The sequence below is a fragment of the Megachile rotundata genome, chromosome 9 (genome assembly GCF_050947335.1).
Source record: "Megachile rotundata isolate GNS110a chromosome 9, iyMegRotu1, whole genome shotgun sequence".
Taxonomy (NCBI): Eukaryota; Metazoa; Arthropoda; class Insecta; order Hymenoptera; family Megachilidae; genus Megachile; species Megachile rotundata.
Window position 1 is genome coordinate 14,691,922 of NC_134991.1, and position 11,065 is coordinate 14,702,986.

The following is an 11,065-nucleotide window of genomic DNA, read 5'->3' on the forward strand; positions in this document are numbered from 1 at the left end:
GTTAGGAGGTCTGAAAATATAGACATCAATGGGACTAATGTCACGGCTTCCTGATGATCGGTCCATTTTCTCCAGCTAATGATCCCCGATAAACCCGATTCGACGATTATCGTTTCCCAATCATAATCTCAATTTATATTCTGACGTACAGCAGCCATCGCGGAACGAAATGTGTTCCAAGTTACACAAACACATTATACAATGTGATGCAATGACGGCCCTGTAGGTAGAAAAGCAATATTCAAATCGACACGTGGAGGCCTTTTCTTGTGGAATAATACGTGTTCAAAAGGTAAGAGCGTGTTTCATAAACCGTTATGTTGTAATGTAAACGGTATACGACGAGTTCTAATAGTTATAACGTCTTTAACCTTTTTCGTAAGAGACGTTGAAAAGTCTATTTTAAACTTCCTTTTTTTGTGGAGTCGCAAAATGCTGGTTCTCTTTGTGCAAAAATACGTAATGACATACTTTGTTTTTTAAAATGATGTCCATAGAAAAATATAATTTAAGGATTTTGTAGATGGAGTTTAAAATAGAAATTTATAATGAAATTATGCATTTAATTTTTATAAAATTCGGTATAAATATTAATTTTATTAATGTAGTTAGAATGATGTAGTTATTAATAATAACTTAGTTATTAAATCATTGAAATTGCTAATTGCTTCAATTGTTAAATTCTTTAACAAATTTCATTTTTGAACACATTACATTTTTTGTAGAAAAATTTTCAAGAACTAAAAACTCTTCTATTTGAAAGAACACTGACTCTTGCAGAACACTGACAAGAAATGTTAAAAATTTAATATTGAACATTATACAAAAAATATTAAGTATTATTAACATTTGAAAGAATATCCCCTTACAGATAGAGTAACACATCAGTAAAAAAATCTTTACTTTCTAACAAAAAAATTTGTTTTCTAAAAAATAGCTATCATAAATAATTAAGAACTGACTAACCTTAAAGCCTAATCAATCAGTACACGATATCGATTATTGCCAAATCCGTCGCAAGAATTTTGTCAACATCAGGGAACCTTCATTTGATATATGTGAAAGAAAATGGAAAAAAGCGTAGCCATTTTGTACGTTCGCTCGATGCCCATTTATACGGGGAATGTTGTGCTCGTAATTCCCATTTCGCATTGCGAAAAAGGAGAACGATACCATTCAGTAGAATTGGATATCTAAAAGCCAGTTTTTGTAATCGGGTGCAATCCGAATTGATTAAACGAGACGTTGCACCACGATGGTAGTTCTCTTACGAAAAGCTGCAACCCGCAACGGTGTGGGAGAAATGCGATGTCATTGTGATGCAACTGCTGCGAATCGATAGACGAAAAAGTCTATCGAGATCAGTTGTCAATGAGACAATGGAATGAATTGTCAGTTATTAAGTGCGATTACATAGAGTTTTGTTACACCTGTTTAACCTATTCAAAATTATTGCGATATTGAGGCAGCAAGTGTACGATGCTATAAGCCTTATAGTATAAGATATCAGGTGAAGTACTGCTGTTTGAGGTTTAATATGGAGCTTAATTTTAATCTGATTTCGAAATATATCAGTACATGAATTCCATGTATCTGTACATTTTTTAGAAGTGCAAACAAAAATGATTAATCGTGCTTTTCGTATTTTTATGGAACTACGTGACCTTCAAATGTGGAGATAAATATGTGAGGATTGCATCTAATGTGACAATAATAAGGGATATTGCAATGCGTTAATAAATAAGTAGCATAATCTTGGTTATAAAAAGACAATCGTGTGAACAATTGAACATTGAATCTGTTTGAAAAATTATTTTGGGTTTTGACAAATTTTCAAAGTTGCATGTTGTATATTAAGAGTGGTTACAGCAATGAAGAATAGTGAGTAATGGATGGTGAGTAATGAGCAGTGAGTAACGAGCAGTGAGTAATAAGCAATGTGTAGTATGTAATGGGTATTGTTATTGTGTCTGATGTAAAGTGTATTGTATATTGTTTATGGTGTAAGTGTATTGTGCATTGTATTATGTAAAATACGTAATGTATAATGAGTAATGAGCAATGGGCAATGAGTATGTAACAAATAGATTTATTCATGATTTGTCACATAGTTGCTACATCTAGTATTTCTTAGAAAATATCTTCAATCATGGCATAAAAATGAGATTCAATCAAGAATGAGTAGTGATTGTAAATTTCATGTGAACTTAAAACAATAAACAAAATCACTTCAAATGTTAAGTTAAGACAGCAATGCAGTCTTAAAGTAAAATAAATGAAAGTAATGTGATAATAAATGAAATAAGTAATGTGATAATAAACGAAGTAAATAATGTCATAATAAACGAAATAAATAATGTCATAATAAATGAAATAAATAATGCCATAATAAACGAAATTACTAAATCTAACAAAGTATGTTTACATGTATCATAAAGTAGTGTAACAAGACAGTGATTTTCTTGAAATCTTTGCTTTTCATCAAAGAAAGAATTAATGCTTTGCCCTCTCTTTATTTTTCAATTTTATTATTAATTTCAAATTAAGTATATACACTTATGCGTTTACTGTCAATTTATGCAGAGTAACAAATATTATGTAAGATATCAGTGGTACACAAAGAGTAAACCAAATCCTCAACATTGTGCAAAAATACGTAAGGGTTGCATTCAAGGAAAAGTGACGCTAGACTTTATACTCTAATCATATATACACCTGTTCACATACTATAGTATACATATACCTCATACGGTGGACACTCATGCGAAATACGAATGACGAGTGAATATTAAAATAACAAATATTATGCAAGATATCAGTGATACACAAAGAGTAAACCAAATCCTCAACATTGTGCAAAAATACGTAAGGGTTGCATTCAAGGAAAGTGACGCTAGACTTTATGCTCTAATCATACACACACCTGTTCACATACTATAGTATACATATACCTCATACGGTGGACACTCATGCGAAATACGAATAACAAGTGAATATCAAAATAAATATTATGCAAGATATCAGTGATACACAAAGAGTAAACCAAATCCTCAACATTGTGCAAAAATACGTAAGGGTTGCATTCGAGGAAAGTGACGCTAGACTTTGTACTCTAATCTTTCATATAAGTGTGCACATACATGTATACTTCACACTGTGAACACTCATGTGAAATACGAATGACAAGTGAATATTCTCACACGCAACGTCCACGTGTTAGTGCATATATACCGTGCACCATTTTTCGAAGACAACAGTTACAAAATATCATCCGTGTTTATAACTTTAATTACATCGATGTTACATCAGTTGTGAACCAATTTCATGCAAGATAAAAGAACGGATTCAAAGGAACATGTCGCACCGCACGTAAGCACCAGAAACGTTTTACTCTTTGATTATATCGTTTTGCACTTTCTTATTGCTCGTTGCATCACACAATTTCGCACACATCGCAAGGTGTTATTTTGTTCGCGATAACATAATTTATAGCCGCGGTCGCGATTTAGCTGCGCGAAGGGAAATGCGCATTTTTTATGAAATTTGAGAAGGTACGTGATTTGAAATCGAATAGGTTTGGTTTACAGGAATTTTTAGTCTTTTTGGTATTCGAAGAATGTGACGATTTCAGTTGCAATTTGTTAATTATAATAAATGTAGTGTTATTATTTTCAATTTGGTTTGATATGTTGTCTGATACAAATATCAATGGAATATTTAATTCAATAATTAAATAATTTTATGTACAACATTGAATGATTTAATGATTTAATGTACAATATTTAATATTTCATATACAAAAGTAATTTAATGTACCTAATTAAATAACACACTTCATCTACATATTTTATTTTACAATAATAAATATGTGATTCTTGTAAAATTATGTACTGATCAAAATTTCCATAAAAAAATTATAAATATAAATTTTCATCTTCATGACAAGTATAAACAGTGAGGGTGTTTGATTAAAACTTCAAGAATAATAATAGTAAACCAAACGTTAATAAACGAAACACGATTAAGTGAATAAACTAAATATAATCAGTAAAGATTGAAAAAAATTTGATAAATTTTAATTACCGTTGATAAAATTTATCGACTGTTTTTAAAGAATATTCTCTTGAAAAACAAATTAAGCTTTTAATTTCTAATTTTCTTTTTCCAGTGGTCTGTTTACTTAATATAAGAGTACTTATAATTCCAAATACTATCTGTTTCTTTTATGAATTAATCGAATTGTGAATGCTACAAATAATATTAAACAAGAAGAGTGTAATTTAATGCATAAATTCCTCACTCGACTACAAAAGCTCGAAAGATCCAAATGACCGGAAGAAATAATTTTTGACAACGGTCGCCTACGTCATTACTTTTTCCTCGCGAAGCATCCGCAAAAATAGTTTCGGCCGTGAGCGTAATCGTACATCCGGTTCGTTTACCGTGAGAATGCTCGTGTGCCTGTGTCATACAACCTACAGGTAGCGATGGGTTAGTAATCGCTTCGAGTCATTCCACCACTAACCTACCGACGTATAATGCACGTTTACTTTGAATTCACTCGTTGCACCCAAAGGGTGACTCATTTGATTTAATATAGTAATTTGAAAACAGTATTTTTTGACTAAATGGTGTTGGGTATAAACGACGACTTCGGTAGATATTGGAAATAGACGGATTTGCAAATTTCTAAATTCACAACTTTACAAATTCTCAAATTTCCAAATTCCCAAATTAGCAATTTCCCAAATTCCCAAATTCCAAATTTCCCAAATTTCCCAAATTCTCAAATTCCCAAATTCCCAAATTCCCAATTTCCCAAATTCCACCACCCCCCAATTCCAAAACCCCCCAATTCCAAACTCCCCAAATTCCAAAACTCCCAAATTCCAAAACCCCCAAATTCCAAAACTTCCAAATTCCAAAACCCCCCAATTCCCAAGCCCCCAAATTCCAAAACCCCCCAATTCCAAACTCCCCAAATTCCAAAACCCCCAAATTCTAAAACACCCAAATTCCAAAACCCCCCAATTCCCAAGCCCCCAAATTCCAAAACCCCCAAATTCCAAAACCCCCAAATTCCAAAACCTCCCAATTCCAAACTCCCCAAATTCCAAAACTCCCAAATTCCAAAACCCCCAAATTCCAAAACTTCCAAATTCTAAAATCCCCCAATTCCCAACCCCCCAAATTCCAAAACCCCCAAATTCCCAACCCCCCAAATTCCCAAATTCCCAAATTCCCAAATTCCCAAATCCCCAAATTCCCAAATTCCCAAATCCCCAAATCCCCAAGTTCCCAAATTTCCAAATTAATATTGTAACTAAATAATTTCTCAAATATGTTCGATTCCATTGCGCATCAGAATTATCAGACATAGTCTTGTGAAAGAAAAATTAATCAAGGATGTACTCTCACATAAATGCTCATTGATTAATTTCATTTGAAATTAATGATTACGAGTTTGCGATTGCTAATTTTTCTATTGCTCATAACATTAGCATACATTAGTTCTCTTTTATTCAAACAAGCATGATATAATCAGTGTCTCGTGAAAGATCAAGGTTTTCAAGATTTCGAAACCTGCGAAGTTTTTTCATTTTGAATTGTAGTTAACGCGAGTCGAGATTTTCATTATACAAATATGTAGATATTCAAAGTGATTTGAGATCCCTGTCATATAGGTATGACACTGGTTTGTTTTACATAAGATTAATGTTTGCATTTTGAAAATAATGATGACTTATTGTACTCAGAGAATCTCACAAATATTTGCAAATATGTCACTATTTGTAAATATTTATAAATAAATTGTGATAAACATTCTCTTACTGTTTTAATTAATAGTTGATTACAGATTTTAGTATTTATCACTCGCCTTTGCGCATAAATTGCATTGTTCTCGCATTCAAATAATCTCGAAAATCCTCTGCACTCGAATCTGAAGATCAAAATGGAACGGAATGACTCATAAAAAATCGTCGAGCAATGAAGCGTTCATAAAGAATTAAAACATCTCAAACATTTATATTTGAAATTCGACAATAAAAGTGATATCACTATCTTTCTCGAATTTTAAGAATATGTGAGGATACCTGAGTCACTGTAAATATACAGAATAGAAATTTTCGTCACGTATGTTTAAAGTGACTCAAAATTTTTACCATACATTCGAAGTGTGCATGTACATTATATACTGGGTGTCTATAAACTTTCATTGCAAGTAATTTTACTTCTCTGAGAATTATTATTAAAATTTCTTTACTGGAATTTTGTATTCTTGCTGCAAATGATTTAACTCCAAAGACAACCATTACATTTGCAAATGGGTTTAATATTTGGCTTACCATTTTTTAATTATGCGACTCAATAATTTATTCCCTGACTTAAGATATGTAAACAATATTTCTTTGACAACCACTTAAAGTAGCAATTTTGAGGATAAATATGTAACATCTGTAAACAAAGCGAAATTTTACCTTTGTCTTACTTCTGCGACGTATTCCTTCAAGGCTGGAAAACGTGCAACAATTGAAAAGTAACTGCTATTTTGCCATCCCGTCTGAAAAAAAACGTAGTACTCAATGTAGAAATCAAAGCAAACACCTGTTGCCTATTTGTTTTGCTAATTACAAGACTTCTTTTCTGTCGACATCTCGTTATCATGAAAATTTGTAATGTCACGTCTTACGAACGCAGTTTCATCAAAATATGCGAAATCATTTGTAAATTTATTTGCGGAGTTCACAAGAATTCGTTGCGAAAACGTTTCTCATTTGATACTTGGTCCGATGGAGAAAGGACTCGTATTTTTGTTGCACGCGAAACGGATACAGCGACTGCTAACAAAGTTAATAGAATTTTCTACATAAGACGATTCGCTTTTACTTGTCGATATTTTCTTGATCGAGCCTCAAATAGAGTTGGGTTTTTCTGAACTTTGATATCGTGCTTCAAATAAGTTTCACAACGTTGATAAGATTTCTTAAACAATGTGTAACAAGTTCGATTTGATTGGGATTTTCCGTCACGCTTTCAATTACAGTGTGTTATTATTTTTTATTGTAAATTAATAGTATTATTTTGACTAAACTTTAGTTCGGAGTATACGGTTTTTTGTTGTCTAGTTTTTAAGAATGCAGTGGTTAAAAAGTTATGTAAATTTCAACTTGGGCTCTTTTGGCGTATTTGGCGACGCCATATTGGTTTTTGCGCATGCGTCGTCAATTGGGTGAAGAATAAAAATGTTGAAACATGTTCTTCTAATCACTAATTGTAAACAGATGCCAGTTTTTTAAATAAACGCTCACTTTAACGCTCATAAACTCATAATTAAAAGATAGAATTCAATATGGCGTCACACACATGTTAAATAAACTAAAAATGTTCTTTACATACAAACAATGCTTTAACTGTAGTACTCCCATCATCAAAACTTGCATTTTTATATTCTATATATCAAAAACTCTTCGATAATAAAAAAGAAGTCAATTTTTATTATTTGAACAATTCCCAAGAGCAACCGTAACAAAAACATAATGTCGTCCTTCAACACCTTATTATCGGAATTGCAGCATAAGACGTAATGTCAGTCAACTATTACATCGGATTGAGATAAATTTTATCAATACCGTCGAATATCACCAGCGAAGACGCAAATATAAAGAAGCATTGAATCAGCCCATTCTTTCGTTTATCTGAAATTACCTCGTAAAACCTAAGCCGAGCAAAACTGCGATTAGACATTTTTCCGGAAACGGAATGTTGCTTGCGCAAGTTCATCGAAATTTTAGTTGGTATCACGAAACACAGATACAACCGGATACTCCCATCACCGTATTCCATTGTGTTCCAGTCACCGATGCATACCTTTCGATGAGTAATTGCAGGAATAATCACGACAACGCGAGTCGAATCTTGTTCACGCTTGTCCCCCGGTTGGACGCAGGTAAACGCGTAAAATTCGTGACAGCATGACGAGCGTCACGTATTTTCGTCCACTGTTTTTCTGCCGTATCAATCCATGATGGAATTATCAGACGACCTCGAAACGTTCGATCGGCTTCTTCGAGATGTTCTGTCGGATGCAGGAGTCAAGATTCAACTCCCGGATGAAGTCGAGACTATCGATAAAGTTATCGATAACTGACGATAGAATGGGTATTTTCGTTTGATGGTATCGTTAAGATATGGATTACTGTGATAACAAGTATGTGGCAACCGATTTCTAAATTTTGCAATTTATCAAAATTTGAAGTCTCGAGAGGCTTCACGAGTTTCTAATTTTCTCGTCTTGAGAAATTCACAAATTTTGCCACTCCAAATGTGAAGTTTCAATTTTCTGTGAATTTTCAAACTCTATAAATTTATAAACTTTTTTCAAATTTATTTGAAGTTTTCAAATTTCCACATTTGCAAACTTGTAAGTCTTCAAATTCCCACATTTGCAAACTTCTAAGTTTTCAAATTCCCACATTTGCAAACTTCTAAGTTTTCAAATTCCCACATTTGCAAACTTCTAAGTTTTCAAATTCCCACATTTGCAAACTTCTAACTTTTCAAATTCCCACATTTGCAATCTTCTAAGTTTTCAAATTCCCACATTTGCAAACTTCTAAGTTTTCAAATACTTCTGCCAAGTTTTCGAAATCGCCGAGTTTGAAGATGTACAAATTTAAGATTGAGAATATTTCACTTCAAGAAGTCGAAAATGTGAGTTTCTGGGTCAAGTACTCCTTTAGCCAACGCAGTCTTCATCGACCAATGACTTTCCTACTCAAACTTGCACGACACCCATGCATTTCTCACGGAATAAAAAAATAAAAAAAGGGCGAGGATCTAAAATTTGTCCATCGGAAGATCTCGAATCAAAGATAGCCTTCGATCACGTTCGATAACTTCCCAAATCCGTCAATATCATTTATTTGCAGATCCATCGCACGGTAGATACGGATTAAAATAAAATATCACCGTTATCAGTGCTACCGTTAAGTTATCCAAAGTGTAACAAGCATGGAAATTAACGTAGGGTTGACTTTCACGGAACAATGAAAACAGCTTTATCGTGCAATAAAACGATCTTCATCTAACGTATCATTTTTTTAAATGGCGAAGATAAGAGAGCTCGTGATAAACGTGGACAGAAAAAAACAAAAACGTGTATTGTCAATAATTATCGAGGATGACGTGATCTTGATCATGATGAATTTTTTGACAGCGAAATGTGGAAACAAAGACTCGATCTCTCAAAAATGGAATAACTCGAACTTTTGTTATCAGAATTTCATTGGTGATATTATTCGACCTTGAAGCCATTCCACGTCGTATAATTAAGCTTCTACAACAATAAGCAACTAAAACGTGACTGTAAACAAAATTTGTGATCACGGGATGTTGTCGAAAAAATTAGTCATCTTAAGTAAAAATATTTTTATAACATAAATTTCTTATATCTGTAATAAAAAATTTTCGTAAATTTTTATTGCAAATTTTTGCATTTAAACTTATTTTTTAAATTTAAACAACACTCAGTGATCAGAAATAAATAGCGTTAATTATCGATATAATTAGTCATTGTATCGATTCATTGTTTGCTTAAAATGCACGTGGAATTGGACATAGGAAAATTTACGTGATCCATCGAATGACGTGAAACGTCGATTATCGATCTTTTACAATATTTTTATCGAAATCGATGAATTAGAGATATGTAATATACGATTGTATTTCGAAAGAAAAAATTGATGTCTGCCTTCCGGTCTATCAAAATTTTTATTCTTTTGTTTAAAATGTCTTCAGAGTTTGTTGAAATGTAACAAAAATTAGGAAGCAGTTGACGAATCGTTAGACGGTTATTTGCGTCGAAATTCTTCTCTTAAATCATCATCCAGAAAAATAAATTGAGTAACACCCACGTAAGTGGCAGAAACGAGTGCGTTGAAAAAAAACCACCAAGTTGGCCAATATCCGGTCGGCGGGCGAGCTCGTTTGGAAATTTGAAGGCCTTACTCTGACTTCGGATCCAAACGCCACGCAATCAACCATATATCTTCAGAACATATACATACGCTAGGGTGATATTTGATCAAACATATTTTTCCATTTTTTCAACACAAATTCGCACTTATGAGCAAATAATATCACGCTTTTTATTTAAATATTAATTCTGTGAGATATTTAGGAATTTTGGAATTGCAGACTTTGGAAATCTGAACGTTTAAAAATTTGTAGAATTTAAACCTAAAAGTTTGCAAACTTTAAAAATGTGAAAATAAACTTTGAGAAGTTTTAAAATTCAAATATCGTTCGAAATTGAAGAGTGGGAGTACATAAGACGATAAGACGTTTCTCACGGTCATAGCAGAGTACGTGGGTGAGGTTACGTGCCCTTCGTTACCACCAATTGTTTAAAACGTGTCTCCCGCGGTTACTAAGGAACGTTAAGGTAGGTCAAGGGCGCAGCATTTATGAGAAAAGAATACGTATGTACGAATTTCAAATTCTACGCGAACATTTACTCATCAGCCTTCAAACTTGAAAAATGCTCAACTAACTGCATACGATGATTAATCTAAAGAACTTTTATACAGCGACCATATTTGGTTATGTTCATGTACAGTGTATAGACACCATGTTGTTTCCATTACGAAACGTAGCTCGTTTATAAGCAGATCATTTTACTACGGATTTTCAATTCATATTACGAGCTAATAACATTGGATGATGCAGAAATAATTAATGTTACGAACAGTCCGTTGTGAATGTATAAAATATTTACATGCACGACCGCGTGTCGCGGTTTAGGATGCCCACGTACGCACTGATGTGGCCAGTAACGCATCTCTAAATTATAAGACCCCATTTTGTGCTCCGAAAAGGCAACACTCCTTATATTGCATTCTACCGTTATACAGCAATTTTGTATCGTGTTGTATCATCGGTGTAGATTAAATATAAATGAAAAGCGTATTACTAAACACGTAGAAGCTAGGTGCAAAAGTGCTGAATCAGGAACGTGACCGATATGAACAGAAAAAAATGTTCGCACTACGAATGTTACAGTATA

The 11,065-nt window shown here is 33.1% G+C and overlaps 1 protein-coding gene across 5 annotated transcripts in view; it reads right to left on the bottom strand.

Moving 5' to 3' along the window:
- LOC105662601 (putative RNA methyltransferase CG11342) overlaps positions 1-11,065 on the bottom strand; it is a 63,582-nt gene that overhangs the window by 33,644 nt on the left and 18,873 nt on the right. The window contains exons 1-3 of one of the 5 annotated variants that reach the window (XM_076535245.1): positions 7,708-8,321; positions 6,480-6,562; positions 5,879-5,941 (exon numbers count right to left, since the gene is read on the bottom strand). The exons of 2 other annotated variants lie outside the window; for them this stretch is intronic. In XM_076535245.1, coding sequence (XP_076391360.1) covers positions 5,879-5,941; positions 6,480-6,562; positions 7,708-7,845 — 284 coding nt within the window. In that variant the 5' untranslated portion in view covers positions 7,846-8,321. Of the gene's footprint in view, positions 1-5,878; positions 5,942-6,479; positions 6,563-7,707; positions 8,322-11,065 lie in introns of those variants that run through there. 2 more of the 5 variants (XM_012286415.2, XR_013039281.1) reach the window with 2 other exon arrangements.